The 20,663-nt window shown below is 50.1% G+C and overlaps 1 protein-coding gene across 1 annotated transcript in view; it reads right to left on the bottom strand.

Moving 5' to 3' along the window:
- Nucleotides 1–279: 279 nt before the first annotated feature.
- CNTNAP1 (contactin associated protein 1) overlaps nt 280–20,663 on the bottom strand; it is a 40,719-nt gene continuing 20,335 nt past the window's right edge. The window contains exons 11-24 of the mRNA XM_081883811.1: nt 20,187–20,293; nt 19,977–20,096; nt 18,447–18,650; nt 17,414–17,570; nt 16,889–17,016; nt 16,585–16,752; nt 13,212–13,430; nt 12,301–12,540; nt 11,154–11,390; nt 9,157–9,284; nt 7,635–7,728; nt 4,806–5,042; nt 3,124–3,174; nt 280–1,855 (exon numbers count right to left, since the gene is read on the bottom strand). Coding sequence (XP_081739937.1) covers nt 1,596–1,855; nt 3,124–3,174; nt 4,806–5,042; nt 7,635–7,728; nt 9,157–9,284; nt 11,154–11,390; nt 12,301–12,540; nt 13,212–13,430; nt 16,585–16,752; nt 16,889–17,016; nt 17,414–17,570; nt 18,447–18,650; nt 19,977–20,096; nt 20,187–20,293 — 2,350 coding nt within the window. The 3' untranslated portion in view covers nt 280–1,595. The remainder of the gene's footprint in view (nt 1,856–3,123; nt 3,175–4,805; nt 5,043–7,634; nt 7,729–9,156; nt 9,285–11,153; nt 11,391–12,300; nt 12,541–13,211; nt 13,431–16,584; nt 16,753–16,888; nt 17,017–17,413; nt 17,571–18,446; nt 18,651–19,976; nt 20,097–20,186; nt 20,294–20,663) is intronic.

Genomic DNA, 20,663 nt, shown 5'->3' on the forward strand with positions numbered 1-20,663 from the left:
CAATGCTGGTGGTTGCTTGGACTAGGCCTGCAGCCTTTCTCAACCTGTGGGCACCCAGATGTTGTTGAACTACAACTCCCATCACCCCTAGCTAGCAAGGCCAGAGCTCAGGGATGATGGGATTTGTAGTCCAACAACATCTGGGGACCCACAGGTTGAGAACCGCTGGAGGGCTACCTGTTAAATCTCAATTTATAATTTAGATACTTTTGAACAAACAGCCTTCACACCATCACCTCCCCACAAAATGACACAGGCTCACGTCGTCATCGCCCTGACTTAACTTTCTTTACATTTATTTATTTAGGTAACCTTCACGTTTTGTCCAGACAAACAGCTCCTTAGAAAAAATAAACCGCTCAGGAATAGCCCCGGGCTTTTGGATAAAATAAATCCATTTTGCATCTGCTACACAGTTTTTATCTTCTTAACATTTCACGAGTGAACTTAGCTTTTCAAAAGGTAGGGGGAGGAAGAGGGTCGGAAGAGTTACCTAAGAGCAAAACCTCCTTCCCCGAAGTAGCAAACTACAGACCACACAGACGACATCACTTCACTGGAAAAAACAGAACATCAGACTTCTGCTTTTGTGTTTTTTATACAAACCGATAGAATAAAAAAACTAGTCTGTCTAATAACCCACAACTAAAAGGGAAGAAGGGAAGGTAGAAAGAATCTTAAAATTCTCAAAACCCTGATTTACGAAAGCAGCAAAGTGGTAGCAAAGTGCGAGTGATCCTTCCATGCGCTGCAGCTGCACACAGAAATATATTTATATTTATATATATTTATATATATATATATACTGGCAGGCAGGTACCTACATTGCACATTGGATTTCTCTCAGGGCACAATATAACGTGCCGAGATCTAAAATATGCTATATTGCATGGCTCGACTAATGGCTTTTTTTGTTTTTTAATTAAATGCTAAGCAATTAAGCAGGAAGACTATGTGCTAGTGAGTCACGCGTGAAAAGGCCAGAATGGATATTGCGTTGCATTTTCCCTTGTTCCGTAAAAACAAAATAAAAAGAAGAAAGTGCAATATTGACCGTCCAGTGTCTCTCTTCAAACGGCAAGGATCTGTGGAGTTTGGCTTGGAGGAAGTCCGGGCACGGGCTGCTTGCCACAGCCTGTCACGCGTCACCTCTGCCACCCCAATTTTACTCCAAAGGAGACTTTGCGCGGTCCAGAAACAGGAGTGCAGAGAGACTTAATAGCTCTGGGGGTCGGGGAACAACCACCCTCAGGTATCATTTGGGCATCTTCTTAGGCACCAACCTGATCAAGGGATGAGAAATGGGACTGGGGAGAATCAGGCTATTAAAGAAAAAAAAACTCGGGCTGGGGACCTTTGATTGACACCTGCCCATCGGAATTGGATCCAATCGGAAGATGCAGCAACACTCCACAGGATGTGCAGGTGAAACAAGGCAGAGGCACCAGGAGGGCCGTCGTCTCGCAGTGGGGCTGTTGGGAGGAGAAGGTCGGCTTCCCAGAAAGTGGCACAGTTGGCAGTTCGGGTTTGGTCTTGCCAAAAGGCTGCAGCCAGCACCAGCGGAGGGAGGAATCGGCGCTCCTGGCTCCGGTCGGCTATTCGGTTTTGGACTCCTCCAAGATCTGCGGCAAGTTTTGATCCTTCCGCGAGGCGGCAGGCTTCACCGGCGGGACGGGAGGGGCTCCGCCGCCGCCGCCACTGCTGCTGCCACCACCGCCCCCACCGCTGCTGCTACTACTGTTGTAGTCCTGGATGGCCTTGGGCTCGTTGGTGTGGTACGAGCCCTTGTAGCGGTGATGGTGCAGGTACATCAAGAGGAGAGCGGCCGCCAGCAGCAGGAGCAGGAAGAAAATCACTGAGGGAGAAAGGCGAGAGTGAAGGGGGAGGACGAAAATAACCCAGAAGCAAGGCTACACATGGGCAGGGCCATAGCTCCTTGGTAGACCATCTGGGTTGCCTGCAGGTGCCAGGTTCAACTCCCAGCTTCTCCAGTTATAACAACAACAACAACAATAATAATTGATAATAATTCATAATAATTCATAAATCATAATAATTAATAAATACTACCACTACTAATAATAATAATAGCGCTGGGACAGTGCTGGGAATGGCTGAGTTCTCCACAACATCATCATCATCAAAATAATAATAAATATTATTGTTTGTATTATTTATAGCCCACCCAACTGGCTGGGTTTCCCCAGCCACTCTGGGCGGCTTCCAACACAATATTAAAATACAGTAATGCATCAAACGGGGACGTGGCTGGTGCTGTGGGTTAAACCACAGAGCCTAGGACTTGCCGATCAGAAGGTCGGCGGTTCGAATCCCCGCGACGGGGTGAGCTCCTGTTGTTTGGTCCCTGCTCCTGCCCACCTAGCAGTTCGAAAGCACGTCAAAGTGCAAGTAGATAAATAGGTACCGCTCCGACGGAAAGGTAAATGGCGTTTCCATGCGCTGCTCTGGTTTGCCAGAAGTGGCTTAGTCATGCTGGCCACATGACCTGGAAGCTGTACACCAGCTCCCTCAGCCAGTAAAACGAGATGAGCGTCGCAACCCCAGAGTCGGTCACGACTGGACCTAATGGTCAGGGGTCCCTTTACCTTTACCTAATGCATCAAACATTAAAAGCTTCCCTAAACAGGGCTGCCTTCAGATGTCTTCTAAAAGTCTGGTAGTTGTTCTCTTTCACATCTGTTGGGAGGGTGTTCCACAGGGCGGGTGCCACTACCGAGAAGGCCCTCTGCCTGGTTCCCTGTAGCTTGGCTTCTTGCAGTAAGTGAACCGCCAGAAGGCCCTCGGCGCTGGACCTCAGGCAGAAAGATGGGGGTGGAGATGCTCCTCCAGGTATACTAGATTGAGGCTGTTTAGGGCTTTAACGGTTAAGGCTGGGATTGCCCCCCCTCCACATCTGAAACCCTGGGGGGCTACTGCTAACTGACACGGGCAATGCCCTTAGGTGGACCTGTGGTTGGACGTTGCACCCTGTGGCTTCCTCCGTTCTTAGGTGTGGCTGTAGCACGGTAGGCCACAGTCAGCATCTAAATCTGAGCTCTCAAAGCTGCCATGGTGCAGCTCTTGGGCCAAAGTTCCTAGCAACCCTCTTGGTCTCACACTCACCTCCAATGATGATCGCGATCCAGCCGTCGTCGTGGATGTACAGGAAGTCAACTAGAAGGACACAGAGGACCAGGATGAATAAAAATCAATGATTTTTTAAAAAATTGGATTTTTAAAAAAATAGAATTGGATTTTTTATTTAAATCAGATTTTTTTTCATTTAAATCAGATTTTTAAGATAAAATGCTTTTGGAGGGAAATTCTTTCTAAAGATAGTTTTCTATTTAAGTTACATTATAGGCCAAAGGCTATTCATCAGGAAATAAGGATTTGTTTTAAGCTTTTCATGTGAGCTAAAACTCGTAAGTTTTTTTTAAAAAAATGTTTAACCACATCAGTTAACAAACATGGATACATACGCTATATGTTATTGTTTTAGTTAAATAAATTGTTATTAAGGAAATGATTATTTATCTCCTTCCAATAAAGTACAGCAAAAAAGTTGTCCAAATATAAACAGTTAACATTAAACCTCACAATAATTTCTTAAAATGAAACCTTCCTCTAGTTGTAAATATTAAGATGATGCCAGCAATAATGAGTCTTTCTGTTAAAAAAAAAAGATTTAAATCAAGTCTTATTGACTAGTGATTTAAATTGTGATTGCAAAAACGCTCAAAATAAAACAACATATAGCTCTCAATGCAATTTTACATTGACGACAGCGCCCTCTGGTATCACATGTTGATAACGCATTTGCAGTGGTACCTTGGTTCTCGAACTTAGTCCGTTCCAGGAGTCCGTTTGACTGCTGAAACGGTTCAAAAACCAAGGTGTGGCTTCTGATTGGCTGCAGGAGCTTCCTGCCCTCAACAGAAGCCACGTCAGACGTTCGGCTTCCGAAAAACGTTCACAAACCGGAACACTTACTTCCAGGTTTGCGGCGTTCGGGAACCAATTTGTTTGTATAATGTTTTAACTCACCAGTGTAGATTAGTCCAGGGGTTCTGGCCCAAACATCACCTTGGACACTTGAAGGAAGGCTAGGGGTGCTCCAGCAGGTACAGAATGCCGCAGCGAGGCTCCTTACGGGGTCCTTGCCGCAGAATCACATTCATCCAGTGCTTTACCAACTGCACTGGCTCCCGGTGGAGTACAGGGTCAGGTTTAAGGTGCTGGTTTTGACCTTTAAAGCCCTATGTGGCCTAGGACCCTTGTACCTACCGGACCGCCTATCCTGGTATGCCCTGCGGAGGACCTTAAGGTCCACAAATGACAACAGGTCGCAAGGTGGTTAGATTGGTCTCAACTAGGGCCAGGGCCTTTTCAGTACTGGCCCCGACTTGGTGGGACACTCTGTCACAAGAGACTAGGGCCCTGTGGGACTTGACATCTTTCCGCAGGGCTTGCAAAACAGAGCTGTTCCGCCTGGCCTTTGGTTTGGACTCAGTCTGACCCTTATGTGGCCCTCTGCTTATGGTTTTGATCTATGGGCTACTTTTAAAATGAGGCTCCATTTTAACCTGTATTTTAAATTAGTTGTTTCCTCCCCCCCCCCCCCGCCCCATTATGTTGTTACTGTGATTTTATTGGTGTTAGCTGCCCTGAGTCCGGCTCTGGCCGGGGAGGGCGGGGTGTAAATAACATTTTTTATTATTATTAAATTTATTAAGAGGTTTCCTCGCCCCCAAGTAAGGACAGTCTTGCCCCCAGCCCTTCCTTCCCCATAAATGCTACCTTACCTGGGTCTATGTACCAGGGGTCAAGTTCCGGTGGCGTTTGGATGTAAGAGTTGGGCATAGAGGCACAGCTGGACTCCACCAGCCGCCCTTTGATGCTGTAGGGTCGGATGGGATTTTTGCCACTGGCCCGGAAGATGGTTTTCAGAGGCACAATGCTGTTGAATTTCACTCCTGAGAGGCAACCTGTGAAGCCCGGTGTGTTGTATCTTTGGATATCCGGGTGAATCAGGCCCGTCTCTGTGGACCATGGAAGGCAAGAGGAGCAGGACAGGGTTAAACAGACGCCAGGTTCTTTCTCAGCAACCCCTCAAACCCTAACCCCCCTCAAAACTACCCCAAATCAGGGAAATGATATATAATGAATTGGAAAAAAAAATTTTTAAGTACATTCCTCCCTCAAAAAAACCCCAGAGTCCTTTTTGTTGGGGATAATTCAGAGGGAAATTCCCAGGTGTCAAAAAAGACTATTTATGTATGCCACTACCACGGCCAGTGTCTTGGAAAATGAGCGAGGCCACAGCCAAGGAAGAATGGCAACTTAAATTGATGGAATGCAAGCAGCTTGCAGACTTAACATATAGAATATAAAAGAACAAGAAGAACGCGCGTTTAAAGAAGACTGGAAAACGTTCACTGAATATCTGGGTGAAATTTGTGTTCATTTAAAAACGCTGGTAGTGTTAAGATAAATTCAACAGTGTAAATAAGTTTTGAGGGATGTAAAAATGGATTACTGAATGGTTTAGTGTAAAATATGCAGGGATGTGTAGTGTGCAAAAGGGACGCAGGTGGCACTGTGGGTTAAACCACAGAGCCTAGGACTTGCTGATCAGAAGGTTGGCAGTTTGAATCCCCGCGACGGGGTGAGCTCCCGTTGCTCGGTCCCTGCTCCTGCCCACCTAGCAGTTCGAAAGCACGTCAAAGTGCAAGTAGATAAATAGGTACCGCTCCGGCGGGGAGGTAAACGGCGTTTCTGTGCGCTGCTCTGGTTCGCCAGAAGTGGCTTAGTCATGCTGGCCACATGACCCGGAAGCTGCACGCCAGCTCCCTCGGCCAATAAAGCGAGATGAGCGCCGCAACCCCAGAGTCGGTCATGACTGGACCTAATGGTCAGGGGTCCCTTTATATTTATAGTATGCAAAATGAACCACCGAAAGAGAAGGAGGGAAGTCATTGATTTATGGTTGTTGAAATGAATATTTTGAAATGTAATTTAGAAAAAAAAAGTGTGTGTGTGTGTGTGTGTCAATGGGTTTAAATGTATGTAATAAAACAGGTTTTTCAATGAGATAATATAAAAACTACCTCAAATCAGAAACGCTGACAACGGTCAGCCATATCAGTTTTTGAAAAAGCCTTGAGATCTGTAAGGACAGGCTTAGGAGTCAATGTCTGGCAGGAAGTAAGGCAGCACTCCAGGGGGAGAAGGGCTCTTTGTTCCTTTCCCCGCCTAGCGACAGAAGGGCATGCTATGCAAATTAAGGACGCGCATGCAAAATTCATATGATCTGCATAATTTATTCAGCCCAGAACCTGCAAAATCATTTTCAGCCCCGTTACACAATGTTCATACAGAGAGGTCTGTGTTTGACGGATGCAACAAGGGGGAAAGAGAAGGGAAAGTGGGGGGGAGAGAGCTTGCAGAAAGTGGGGTGGAAGGAGAAGACGTGAAAAGGGGGGGCAGGAGGGAAATGGAAGAGCAGAGGCACTCGGGCGATGGCGGCTCTTTGAAGAAACGAGTTCTCCGTTTGACTTAGAGGAGGCCCCAGGGTGCCGGCCTCTGCGACAGAACCCTTCTTCTCCTCTTACAGACTCGGCTGCCACCCAATTCTATTACTGTATTTTTCGCTCTATAGGACGCACCGGACCATAGGAGGGGGAGAACAGGGGGGAAAAATTTCCCCCTCTCTGCTCAGCGCCCCTTCAGCGAAGCGGCAGGAGAAACGGAGCCCCTTCCATTTCTCCTCCCGCTTCGCTGAAGGGGAGCTGCGCAGCTCTCCCTCTCTGCTGAAGACAGGAGAGTCTTGCTCTCCTGGCTTCAGCAAAAGGAACCTGAAGCCTCCGGAGCACAGCGGGAACTCGCGCTGTGCTCCGCAGGCTTCAGGCGGCTATCCATGAAGCCTGGAGACCGAGAGGGGTCAGTGCGCACCGACCCCTCTCGCTCTCCAGGCTTCAGAGAAAGCAACGCGAAGCCTCCGGAGCGCGGAGGGAACACTCCCTCTGCGCTTTGGAGGCTTTGCGTTGCTATCGCTGAAGCCAAGGAGCCTGCATTCGCTCCATAGGACGCACACACATTTCCCCTTAATTTTTGGAGAGGGAAAAGTGCGTCCTATAGAGCGAAAAATACGGTTAAGTATCGAAGCTCACAGTTCCCTATCGGGCATATATATAAAACAACAAACTTCCATATACCGAAGGGAAGCCCCTGAGGATGCAGAGGCCATCTCCTCATTTTGGGGTGGCCACATTTTGCTTTGGAACTGATAGGCACTCCCGGGTTGGCGATTAGAAGGAATGGGGGTCTCCAGGAACACAGGGGAAAGAGGACAACAGAGGGACAGGGCGGAATCCAGAAATTTGGAAGTGGAAGGAGGAGAGAACTATGTTTGTGGGCCTAAAAGCAAAGCAGAGTTGGATGTCAGGGTGAGTTTATGTGGAGCAGGCACCCCCCTCAATCTGGAGCTTTCTAGATGTTGGCCACTGCCATGGGTTGGGAATCCAAAGTAACTGGAAGGAGCCAGGGCAGCTGAAGGCTGACTGGCCCATCCAAGGAGCTGGGCATGGGACAATCAATGCCAAGAATGGACAGGACCCACGACTCTCACTCACCCATGAAACGACCGAGATAGAGCGCCTTGGGCGAGTCAAGTCTGCCATCCACAAAGAGGGAGAGCTGGTACACCTGGACTGGATAATAATCCAACTAAAGGAAGGAAGAAGAGAGAAGATATACTATAAGGCTGATCAGGATACCCTCACAGAGAACAGTGGACTGGTGACCTGGAAACTACAACTAATCCAGAATGTGGCAGCTAGACTGGTGACTGGGAGTAGCCGCCGAGACCACATAACACCGGTCCTGAAAGACCTACATTGGCTCCCAGTACGTTTCCGAGCACAATTCAAAGTGTTGGTGCTGACCTTTAAAGCCCTAAACGGCCTCGGCCCAGTATACCTGAAGGAGCGTCTCCACCCCCATTGTTCTGCCCGGATGTGAGGTCCAGCTTCGAGGGGCTTCTGGTGGTTCCCTCACTGCAAGAAGTGAGGCTACAGGGAACCAGGCAGAGGGCCTTCTCGGTGGTGGCACCCGCCCTGTGGAACGCCCTCCCATCAGATGTATAGGAAATAAACAACCTTCTGACTTTTAGAAGACCTCTGAAGGCAGCCCTGTTTAGGGAAGTGTTTAATGTTTGATGTTTTATCATGTTTTTAATATTCTGTTGGGAGCCGTCCAGAGTGGCTAGGAAACCCAGCCAGTTGGGTGGGCTATAAATAATACTAACATCCTCATCATCATCATTAGTAGTAGTATTATTATTAGTATTATTATTATTTTACAGTGGATAACTCAGCCATTCCCAGCGCTGTCCCAGGCCCTGTGGGCTACTTGTGGAAGGTTGTGTTCCCCACACCTCAACAACCAGTTTGATATATCAGCAGAGTACGTGGAGCCCCAGCTATATACTATATAGAGTTCTTCTGGTCTCTGAAGTCAAGATACATATGTACAGAGAGATCTGGTAACACTATCTCCCTGCTAGGTGACGCTGCTGCATAAAACGCAGCGCCTCTTCCTCACATGCAGAGTCAGACACTCCCATGGAAACAGGGTAGTATCCAGACAGGACAGAACAATATGGCATACATCATAAAAACAATGCCTGTTATACCTGTTTCTACACCTAGGCATTCTTGGACTAATGGAAGGGTAAATGACTCAGCAAGACATACACTTGGCCTTGCTAGTGTTGCTATGGCAACCCAGCGCACCTGGCACCTTATCTCAGAACTTCCAGACACTGGGAATGTGTGCCTGGAGACACGAAGCCGAGCACTGCATTATTTAACCATTTGTGCGCATGACACCAACGGGCCCACACTCCGCAGAGCAGAAAGCTGCTGGGCTACTCTCCCGAGAGTCCCTCCCTCCAGACAGTGAGAGAGCCACAGGGCCAGAGGTGAAGACCATGTGTAGTCCTCTAGGCATTGCTGAACTGCGGCCTCCATCACTCAACTGAGACTGATGGGAGCTGGGAGCCAAGCAACATCAGGGGGGCTCCAGGTCCTTTCCGCCGCACGACGCCTTTCTGCAGCCCCCTCCCCACTCGTGCAGCAAGAGGGGCCCCCTTACCTGTGTGTACAACGTTCGATTGACGCGTGTGACGTTGATACTGTGTGGCTGTCCGTCGGCCACAGAGCGTGTGCTCAGGGGGTAGATGGCAGGGAGGGCGCCCAGTTGGTAGTGCAGCTGCAGGATGCCTGCAAGGGAAACGGCAACAGGTAGAAGGGGACGGCAAGGAGGAGATGGTGTTACTTTGAAACAAGAGCTCTCAAAGGGGTGCGACAGCAAGCGTGGCCAGAACAACCAAAGAAACATTTGAACATTTCAGTGTTGAGTCCTGAAAGACCTACATTGTCTCCTGGTACATTTCCAAGCACAATTCAAAGTGTTGCTGCTGAATTTTAAAGTCCTAAACAGCCTCTGCCCTGTAGACCTGAAGGAGTGTCTCCACCTCCATCATTCAGCCCTGACACTGGGGTCCAGCTCCAAGAACCTTCTGTGAGAAGTGGAGTTACAGGGAACCAGGCAGAGGGCCTTCTTGGTAGTGGCACCCACCCTGTGAAACACCTTCCCACCAAATGTCAAGGAAATAAACAACTATCTGAGTTTTAGAAGACATCTGAAGACAGCCCTGCTTGGGGACGTTTTTAATGATTTGGCATTCCCTCAGGACATATGGAGAGGAATCATCATTTCCAAGACAACCCTCATCACAAACATGGCAAATCTGGAACTACAGTTGCAATTGAATTTATTCAACCCCCACTGCAAAGCAGATTTATTATCAAAATTTACCTACTTCCAGCTGTTTGCAATGAGCAAATCGCATTTTTAGTACAGTGGTTACATACGCTTCAGATTACAGACTCCACTAACTCAGAAACAGTACCTCAGGTTAAGAACTTTGCTTCAGGATGAGAACAGAAATCGTGCTCTGGCGGCGCAGCAGCAGCAGGAGGCCCCATTAGCTAAAGTGATGCTTCAGGTTAAGAACAGTTTCAGGTTAAGAACGGACCTCCGGAACGAATTAAGTACTTAACCCGAGGTACTACTGTATTCTGGTGGCAGGGGAAACCCAGCCAGATGGGCGGAGTATAAATAATATATTATTATTATTATTATTAGGCCATCTGCTGTGGATGCTGTAGTTAAGATTCATGCGTTGCAGGGGGGCTGGACTCGATTACCCCTGGGAGGAATCCCTTCCAACTCTACAATTCTATGAACTATCCCGACGCCATATGGCAAGATGCGTTGTTGTCAGGGGCTCAGGAGCAGAGGCACAGGAAAGGGAGGAAATGGAGAGCGAAGGGGAGGAATCCGAAGGGAATGTAAGCGATGACAGTGGTCCGAGGTCTCTGAGTCTGTCCAGCGAATCGGAAGACTCACAGAAAGGGGCTCCCATCGTCAGAGCAAGGGGGACACCCCAGGGAGAAGGGACCAGAGGGGACTCAGAGAGCAGCAGCTGGAAATCGGGACCAGCTTCCCCACCAAAGAGCAGTAGGGAGGAGGAGGAGTCCCAGGTATCGGGATCAGGCTGCTCACCGCCAGCGGGAGGAGATGAGTCAGGATTGACCACGCCTCCATCGGAGAGCGAGGAAACGGTCGAGAGGAAAGTTGGAAGCTGGGCGCGCGCGCCAAGTTCAAATGTACAGGCAAGCGGCACAGTGGGTAGCCCGGGTAGGGAGCCAGGTCCTAAAGCCCGCCGAAAGGAGGGGCAGGAGTCCGGGGGATCAGCGTCAGAAGAGTCCAGGAAGGAGGAGACACCGGGGGGCAGAAGGACCCAGAGGAGAAAGGAGCAATGGAAAAGGTGGAGTAAGGCTAGGGTCTTAAACTGGTGTACAGGGGGTGGAGACTCAGACAGGGCTTCGCCGATCTAGCGTCTAGACGTAGGGCTGCACGCTGCGGCTTGTAAATGGAAACTGAACCTCAATAAAGACTTTTGCACATTACTACCGGCTAGCGTTGGTCCTCTGTGAGCTGGGACCTGGAGGCAGCTCTGACAGTTGTCAACAAGAAAGAGGCCAGATTCGGAGGGCCCCGGGGCTAGCTCCCGTGATGCTCACCGTCCTCGCGGATCAATATGGTCATGTAATCGTGCACAAAGGTGCTGACGTAGATCAGGACGGCGGGGGCCGAAGTGGTGCGGAAGCTAAGCCACACATCCTCCCTGGTCAGGTTGTAGCCGGGGAGCGGCTGAATCGGCTGGTGGAGAATGTTGGAGAACTCCCGGACCACGTGCAACGGCATCGTCATGATGTCGTAGCGCACCCAGGTGCCTTGCTCGAAGTAGGCGCCAATGTCTGCAAAAGGGGATAGATGGGGGGACACGGCAACGGTTAGGCGGAGAGTCAAAGGCCTAAGGAAAATAATAATCAAAAAATAATAATAAATTTTATTTATACCCCGCCCTCCCCAGCCAAGGCCCGGCTCAGGGCGGCTAACAAGCAATAATAAAAACAGGTTGAATGAATACAACTTAAAAACAAGATTACAACATTAAAACATCAAAACATTAAGATGCAGCCTCTTCACAGGAGGAGAAAGGAAAAAGAAAGAGGGGGAGGGAATCAAACTGTTTCGAAGCCAAAGGCCAGGCGGAACAACTCTGTCTTACAGGCCCTGCGGAAAGAAATCAGATCCTGCAGGGCCCTGGTCTCATGAGACAGAGCGTTCCACCAGACCGGAGCCAGTGTCGAAAAGGCCCTGGCTCTGGTTGAGGCTAATTTAACTTCCTTAGGACCCGGGACTTCTAGGGTGTTGCTAATTATGGACCTTAAGGCTCTCTGTGGAGCATACCGGGAGAGGTGGTCCCGTAGGTAAGAGGGTCCCAGGCCGTGAAGGGCTTTAAAGGTCAAAAGCAGCACCTTAAATCTGACCCTGTACTCCACCGGGAGCCAGTGCAGCTGGAAAAGCACTGGGTGAATATGCTCCCATGGCAGAGACCCCGTGAGGAGCCTCGCTGCTGCATTCTGCACCCGCTGGAGTTTCTGGGTCAGCTTCAAGGGCAGCCCCGCGTAGAGCGAATTACAGTAGTCAAGCCTGGAGGTGACTGTCGAATGGATCACTGTGGCCAGGTTGGGGCGGGAAAGGTAAGGGACCAACTGCTTGATGCAGCAAAGGTGGGGAAAAATCAGCCGTGCCTTCTCCATTCTGCCCCCTCCTCGCCTCGCCACTTCACCTCAACCCTCCAGACTTGTTTAGGGCTCTCACCCAGGTTGCAGAAAGGTCCTTCAAAGGCAGAGACCGAGCAGTTGCAGGTGTAGTGGCTGTAGGCCTCCAGGCAGGTGCCGTAGTTCCGGCACGGCACCAAAGGGTTCCGGCAATGCCCGGTGCAGTTCACAAGCACCCCTTCCGTCTCGTTGGCTTTCCCCTCCAAGTTGAGGGTGACCCCGTTCATGCGCAGGCCCCGCAAGCAGCCCAAGAAGGGGCGCAGGTAGTATTCGGCAGCGCCTAAGAAAGGGGGACAAGAAATGAAAATATTAACAGCTGCCTTGCTGGATCTAGGCAAGCTCGTTTTAAGTGTTCCGGTCCCAGTGGAAAACAGCAAGGTGTTTTTGTAATGTCCGTTGCCTTTGAAGCTGGACGAGAACTTTTTAAAAGAATGGGGGGAAATTGTAATTTATTTAGGAGACCACTGCCAGCAGATGGAAACATGGTAACAAACACTATGGATACGAAATGTAGATTATGGAATAATATGCAGTTATAAATGTTGACAACAGGACCCATGGAGGGGATGGGGGGGGAGTTTTGAGATTCAGAGAAATCTCTATATATAGTGATGTATTTGGTAATGTGATAGCTTTTTACATGTAAAATCAAATAAAAAATATTTTTTTAAAAAATGAACCTACAACTATGGAAATAAAGATTTTAACAAATAAAATGAAGAGGATGGCGAAGATGATTTTCACCACCCACCCACAAAAAAAAATGAGATTTTGCCAGTTACAAAACTGAGCTGACTGAGCTTTTTCATATTGATGAGTAAGCTGTATTGAGCCTGGTTCTAGTTTGAGGTTATCAACAATGAAAGAACCTCTGACGGTGTCGTCCAATAGGGTCTCTCTCCCTCTTTCTTTCTTTCATTCATTCACACCACCCTGCCCATCCTCACTCACCCACATAGAGAGGCTTCGTCAGGTTCATGTGAATGAAGGTCTGGGGAGGGGCCGCTCGCACAACCCAGGGCATCCGGTCAACCCGCATCCGAGCGAGCTTCACGTTGATCTCCACCCTGACCTCGTGCCACTCGTTGTCATTGTAGGGCATGTCCCGGTGAACTGTCAGGTTCTCGTCCCCGTTGCCAATGTCGTATATGAATACCAGATCTCGGGTAGCTAGAAAACGGCAGAAGGGGAGAAGTGTCATACCACAGCTGCCTTCCAGGAGCATTGGGCGTAGTGGCGCGGCCAGCCAGGGCGCCAAGCGGAGAGTCCGGGGAGGGGAGAGCAGGGAGGTAACCGAGGCGGAGCGGGGGCTTGGTGTCTGCGCGCCTCCAGCACCCGTCAGAGGCGGGAAGGCTCTGGATGCTTTCCCGCAGTCGAGAGCTCTCTCTCCTGGCTCCGCAACACACCATCTCCTCGGCTGCGTGGTATGTGCTTGCATCCCAAGCTCTGCGCATCATAAACGTGACTCTACCACTGCTCTCCTCATCTAGGTAAAGGTAAAGGGACCCTGACCATTAGGTCCAGTCATGGCCGACTCTGGGGTTGCGGCGCTCATCTCGCTTTACTGGCCGAGGGAGCTGGTGTTTGTCTGCAGACAGTTTTTCCGGGTCATGTGGCCAGCATGACTAAGCCACTTCTGGCGAAACCAGAGCAGCGCACAGAAACGGCGTTTACCTTCCCACCTGAGCAGTACCTATTTATCTACTTGCACTTTGATGTGCTTTTGAACTGCTAGGTTGGCAGGAGCTGGGACAGAGCAACAGGAGCTCACCCCGTCACGGGGATTCAAACCGCCGACCTTCTGATCGGCAAGTCCTAGGCTCTGTGGTTTAACCCACAGCGCCACCAACGTCCCGCTCCCCTCGTCTACTCTACCTCAAAAGATCCCTGCGCTTGAGGCTGCACGCTGCAACCGCTGCCCCCAGCGCCCTTCCCTCCTTCTCCACCGCCTTGCACGGAGTCTGCCTCCTCCCACTGCCCCCATCACCTCTGCACCCCCTTCACATGAACCACATTTCCTTCCCCTGCCCGATCCCCTCCAGTCATGCTCTCTCCTCCCACCCCCTTCCTCTCCAAGCAAGGACAGCGAGACTGCGGCTGAGTGAGCGCGCTTCTCTGCTGCGGCGATGTGGACGGCCCAGCTCACTTTGCCTCTCCCTGCCTGGACAAGACCCCCACCTGCTTCCCGTGCTGCCCCCATCACGCCCGACTGCCCAGCCCCACACTATGATCCTGCCGCGGGAGCCAATGCCCAGCCGCGCTTGAGCAGCACAGGGCAGCAGCACAGGTCAACAACTTTGGGGTCCCCCCCTAAAATGGCTGACAACTCTGGGAAACGGGGGGTAGGGCGCTGGAGGGATCTTTGCACTACGGCGCCGAATATGCTTAAGACGGCCCTGACCAGGAGGGAGGGTCTCTGCCCCTTCAGACAGCTATGCTTTGGGGGGCCCTAAATAATGCTACCTCCCTCTTCCTGGGTTCACTGCCTGCTGAGTATAGGCACAAAAGGGAGTGGCATGTCTTTTTCGGAGACCGTAGCCCTGATGAATTCCTACAGCCCCCCTGTAACTCCAGTCCTAAAGGATCTACACTGGCTCCCAGTATGTTTTGGAACACAATTCAAAGTGTTGGTGCTGACCTTTAAAGTCCTCAATGGCCTTGGTCCTATATACCTGAAGGAGTGTCTCCACCCCCATCGTTCAGCCCGGACACAGGTCCAGCTCTAAGGGCCTTCTGGCGGTTCCCTCACTGCAAGAAGTAAGGTTACAGGGAACCAGGCAGAGGGCCTTCTCGGTAGTGGCACCCACCCTGTGGAACACCCTTCCATCAGATGTCAAGGAGATAAAGAACTATATGACTTTTAGGAGACATCTGAAGGCAGCCCAGTATAGGAAAGTTTTTAATGTTTGAAGTTTTACTGTGTTTTTAATAACTTACTAGTAAAAGCGAGATGAGCACGCAACCCCAGAGTCGGTCACAACTGGACCTAATGGTCAGGGTTCCCTTTACCTTTTTACCCAGAGTGGCTGGGGCAACCCAGTCAAATGGGCAAGGTACAAATGATAGAATTAAATTAATTATTATTAATAATATTACTTAGATGACTCAAGATTCAGTTTCCAAGCAATACATCCTTAGTTCTCCATCTCGTTCACATTTCTAACAGTGTTAGGGCCCATCTGCACTGCACATTTAATGCAGTATCATACTACTTTTAGCAGACATGACTTCCCTCAGAGAATCCTGGGAACTATAGTTTGCTAAGGGTGCTGAGAGTTGTTAAAGGTAAAGGTACCCCTGCCCGTACGGGCCAGTCATGTCCGACTCTGGTTGCACTTAGGGGTGCTTTCAAACTGCTAGGTGGGTAGGAGCTGGGACCGAACGACGGGAGCTCACCCTGCCACGGGGATTCGAACCGCCGACCATGTGATCGGCAAGTCCTAGGCGCTGAGGTTTTACCCACAGCGCCACCCGCTGAGAGTTGTTAGGACACCCCTATTCCCCTCACAGAGCTACAATTCTCAAGAGTGGTTTAACAGTCGATCCCTCTCCCCAAGAAACTCTGGGGACTGCAGTTCTGTGAGGGGAGAACCACCAGCACCCTTAACAAACGCCAGCTCCCATAATTCTTTGGGGGAATCCATGCTTATTTAAAGTTACTTGATACCACTTCAAATGTACCATGCGGACAGAGCCCTACATGGGATTGGGCAAAGTGCCAATATATTCAATATCTGTCTAAGAAGGCCTCTCGGACTACTCCCACTGTCTCGAGCCCTCAATTCCTGTCAGTTTGCATTTCTTAGAACAGAAAGTATTGATCTGATGTGTAGAGATCTTTCCAATTTTACTTAATTTAAGAGGGTTCTGGAAGCTTCTGGAAGCTTCTCTGTGTGAAAGAAACTTCATGATGTTTGGGTTATTCCTTCAGAGAAGCTGAATACAGCTGGTTTAAACTGGTTCTCTTATCTCTTCTGACTCTAATAAGAGGCCAGAAGGAGCCTGAGTTCCACTTTCTCTCTTCCTTCTGGTGTGGTGTTCTGTACATAGTATATATAGTATTAAGGTTTAGTCTTATTATAAGTTATTGTAAGTCTTCTGCAACTGGATTTCTTACGGACAGGGCCAATCCTGAATGTATTGGATTTGTGACCATTATACTCATTTGCCTTCAGTAGCAGTAAAGCTCTGCTGGATGAAATATAATTGCCTCTTGTCTATTTTTTGGGAATCCTCCAATGTGTTTAAGTTCTTACTCTGCTAACTATACATTGGGATCTACTCTGGGTCAATACTGAGTGGCATTTCAATGACGATTCCGTACTGTTAAGCTCCACACGGATGTAGTTCTTCGGCCCGATGTTCTCCAGGAAAGTGCCAGAGGGGGCAGAAGTCTTGAAGAAGAAGCTGATATCCAGACTGTAGTTGACTTGGAAGGTGGGGAAGATCAAAGCCATTCCTCGGACGAAAGAAACGGTATTCCAAGAGTTGCCTGCAAATCGTAGGAAGTCCGTTATTAGTGCACGTAAAATGGGTGCGAGCCCCATCCCGTCTTCCCTCAGGGGCCGTCCATCCATTCCGATAGACACATGAGGGAACGGCATCCATATCCTCAGGCCGCTACTCACGGTCGCCATAGCAACGCAACGGGCCCACATAGAATTGGGCCTCCGACCCGGTGCGGTTTGTGTCGCTGATCACCACCTGCGTGACTGGAAGATGGTCGACAAAATTCAGCAGCCCTTTATCCACCCGCCTGGAAGAGAGAGAGAGAGAGAGCAATGTGTTAAGTTGTGGGTGAACATATCAGACGACACAGCAATTCTTCAAACAGCTCTTGTTTATTTAAGAGGCCAGAACGGAACAGAACTGAAGGGTTCAGCCAGCCTGCTTATATAGAGCTCCAGTACAACGTAACTGTAACAACTTTCTGTAACTATCCAATCACTGAGCGTCACTTTCGATCCCTTATTTGCATGTGGACCTGAACTATTTACAGTATCCCCCTGCTGGCCCAAGGTGAGAACTTCAGTACGTAACACCATGGTTGTGGGAAACTGGGCCCGCTATCAGTTAGGGATATACGTTTCGCACCCACTGCCATGACCCCCCAAGGCCCTCCTTGGAGGGACGAGGGCCGCCTTCTCTCTTACCACATGGCATGGTCCGCATCACAGTTGCAGTAGAAACGGGGGTCGGCGCAGTTCTTATCCATGCCGCAAGCGCAGCGCCCCAGCCCTGGGGGAGAGCCCCCCCAGTAGTAATGGCGCTCTTCGTTTCGGCCCATCCAGAAGCTCAGCGGCATCCCAGCTAAGGAAGAACGAGAGAGCCTGTCAGAGGGAGATCTCACAGAGCCTGCTAGTGAATCATCTGAAGGCTCAAGAGAGGTGTTGGAACAGGTGGCATTCCAGGGCTTGGCTCAGCCCTTGGACCCAACTGAAAGAAACAGGTGGTTTACCTGGAACTACTGTCCTTCTGGGAGGGATGCCGGTGGCGCTGTGGGTTAAACAGCAAAGCCTAGGACTTGCCGATCAGAAGGTCGGCGGTTCAAATCCCCGCGATGGGGTGAGCTCCCGTTGCTCAGTCCCTGCTCCTGCCCACCTAGCAGCTCGAAAGCATGTCAAAGGGCAAGTAGATAAATAGGTACCACTCTGGCGGGAAGGATCTGGTTCGCCAGAAGCGGCTTGGTCATGCTGGCCACATGACCGGGAAACTGTACGCCGGCTCCCTCGGCCAATAAAGCGAGATGAGCGCCGCAACCCCAGAGTTGGCCATGTCTGGACCTAATGGTCAGGAGTTCCTATACCTTTACCTTTACAGTCCTTCTCAGTGGCTGCCTGCACACAGAGCTCCATCTCCGATGCCCATCACCCCCATCTAGCATGGCCAATGGCCAGGGATGATGGGAATTGTAGTTCAGCACCAGCTGGAAGGCACCAACTTGGGGAACGATGGCACAGAAGGTGAGGCAATGTACCCACCGAAAACCTGAGCCTAACTTTAGAAGTTTCCCACTTGAGAAAAACTCAGGTCCTGCACAGGGACCACGGAGAAGAGGGAGAACAAAAACAAGCCACCTGGAATGGTTGGATTTTAGCAAATTTCGAATTTTAGCAGGTGCTAAAAGCGAAACCCACACAGCACCCGAGGGTGCAGCCGTGCAGCTCCATCTACCGGGTCACTCACTCTGGGTGTTGAGCAGGCGAGAGAAGTAACAGCGGAACTCAATTTGCTGCTCGCAGTACTCAGAGGCATTGGCCAGAGCCGACACCTCGCTCCACGAGGCGTTCCAGTAGTCCACAGTGCCCAGGAAAGGCCTTTCAGGGCTGTAACCGGTCACTCGTGTGACCCAGTATCGATTGTGCCAGACGATGGTCCAAGCCCGGTCCTCTGGAAGGCAGAAAGGGTGCAAAATGAGTGTGCGACAGGAAAAACAACTGCCCCCTCCCAATGCAATGGAGACAGTGGCCTGCAGGGCTGGCTGTGGAAACCCTTCGAGGGCAGGCAGAGAGGCCTTTCTGTAGCCAGCCTACAGAGCCAGCCTGCAGCAGAAGACCTTACGAAAGCTGAGTGATCGATTGGCCTAGCCTGGTGCTGTCTACACTGGTAGGCAGGATTTCAGCCTGGGTAACCCCGTCCCTACTTCGAGATGCTAGGAATCGCACCGGGTGCCGCAACTTGTCAAGGTTCGAGTTGATGTAGCTCAGTACAGAGAGGCAGAGGCAATTGCCCGTGAAGCTAACTCCTTATTCAAGGATACGGCATACAACTCAGCAACAATTCCCAGTAGGTCTTGCCCGGGCAGTTGCCAGGACTGAAGGCCCCTGCCCTCCACCCCGTCTAAGGCTCCTCCTCTCCCAGATGTTTCCCAAGCAGTCTCAAACTGCGTCTGTGCACCTCTGGCCTCCATTCTGCTCTTATTATCCTGCGTGTTCTTGGAGACCAGCGGGGAGGGGAGCTTGTGGCAGCTGAAGAGGGAGACTCCCTGGATTCTTCAGCAGCCTCTTGAACCCCCCTCCTCTGCTTCATCCTCTGAGTCTGAACTGCTCCCTGTCACCGGCTCTTCCTGCTCACTAAACCCTGTTGTCCCTTCAGCATCCAATTCTCCCTCTGACCTCCCCTCAGTGTCCCACCACCAATCCCCAGGCTCTGATCCTTCCTCCTCTGGGGTTTCCCTTGGGGCTCCCACCACCCCTCTTTGGTCCAGCCAGTCCCCAACACCTCTCACCTCCATTATGCTTCTGGCCTTTTCCATTTGCCTTTTTTTAAAAGCGCTCTCTGCCGCAACACTTGTTGCTATTTAGAAGAGCAGCAAAATACAACCGGTAATGTTTTTTCATGCGATGCCACATTCCATAAATCAGCAACAATACAGAAAAGCAGCGTTCCAGGAAAGGAAAGGGCGTTGCTTGCCGATATTCAGCACATAAAAATGATACACTACCCCTTTGCAAAATTTAGATTACAAGCTGAAGATTTCTATTGTAAAGCTTTCAAGTTCTGACATATTCTCTTTCAACAGTTTCTGCACAGTGCCTGGGCTGCTTGGGCATCTAAATAATATATTGGTAGAGTCTCGCTTGTTTTGCTCAGGGACGATGGCTCTGCTCTCTGCATAAACTCCAAGGCTCCCTTTTATTTTCACCGCTGTGCCTATTCCACCCTGCACTGAACGCCTCCTGATAAAGGCCAGTATCCCACACATTTCCCCCATACCTCGAATGTCACAGTAGACGTAAAAAGGTTTCAGGGGCCCGCTGCCATCCGGGTCAATGGTGTAGTTTCCAGACACTTTGCCGCTGAGTCGGTAGGCCTCGCAGCTTTCCTTGTAAACGGCTGCAAGGTTTAAGAAGGAAGTGAGTGGTCAGCGCTCGTGTGGTCAGCACCTCAAGCTCTCCCCTCCCCTCCCCATCCTCAGGGCCTCACGTGTGTGGCAGGTCTCCCCCTTGTAGCCCGTCAAGTCGCAGATGCAGGTGAAGTCATCCCAGGACTGAATGCAGCGGCTTCCATGTTCGCACATGTTGGGAGTGCACCTGGCATGACATGAGAAGCAAGCTGACACCAGCAGCAAGAATCCTTATTGCAAAGTATTGGAAGTCACAAGATCTACCCACGCTGGAGGAATGGCAGACGCAGTTGATGGACTATATGGAACTGGCTGAAATGACTGGCAGAATTCGGGACTTGGGAGAGGAAACACTGGAAGAGGACTGGAAGAAATTCAAGGACTATTTGCAAAAATATTATAAGCTGTATGAATGTTAAGAAAAATGCATGACTAAGAAAATCTAGCTTCACTAACGGGATGAGGTGAATTCGGAATTAAGGTATAAGAAAGAAAAGGCGGAACCATGAGACAAGCTTATCATGTTTATTTAACTTTATAAGAATTGGGATACAATT

Source organism: Podarcis melisellensis (genome assembly GCF_964234715.1).
Source record: "Podarcis melisellensis genome assembly, chromosome: 13".
NCBI lineage: Eukaryota > Metazoa > Chordata > Lepidosauria > Squamata > Lacertidae > Podarcis > Podarcis melisellensis.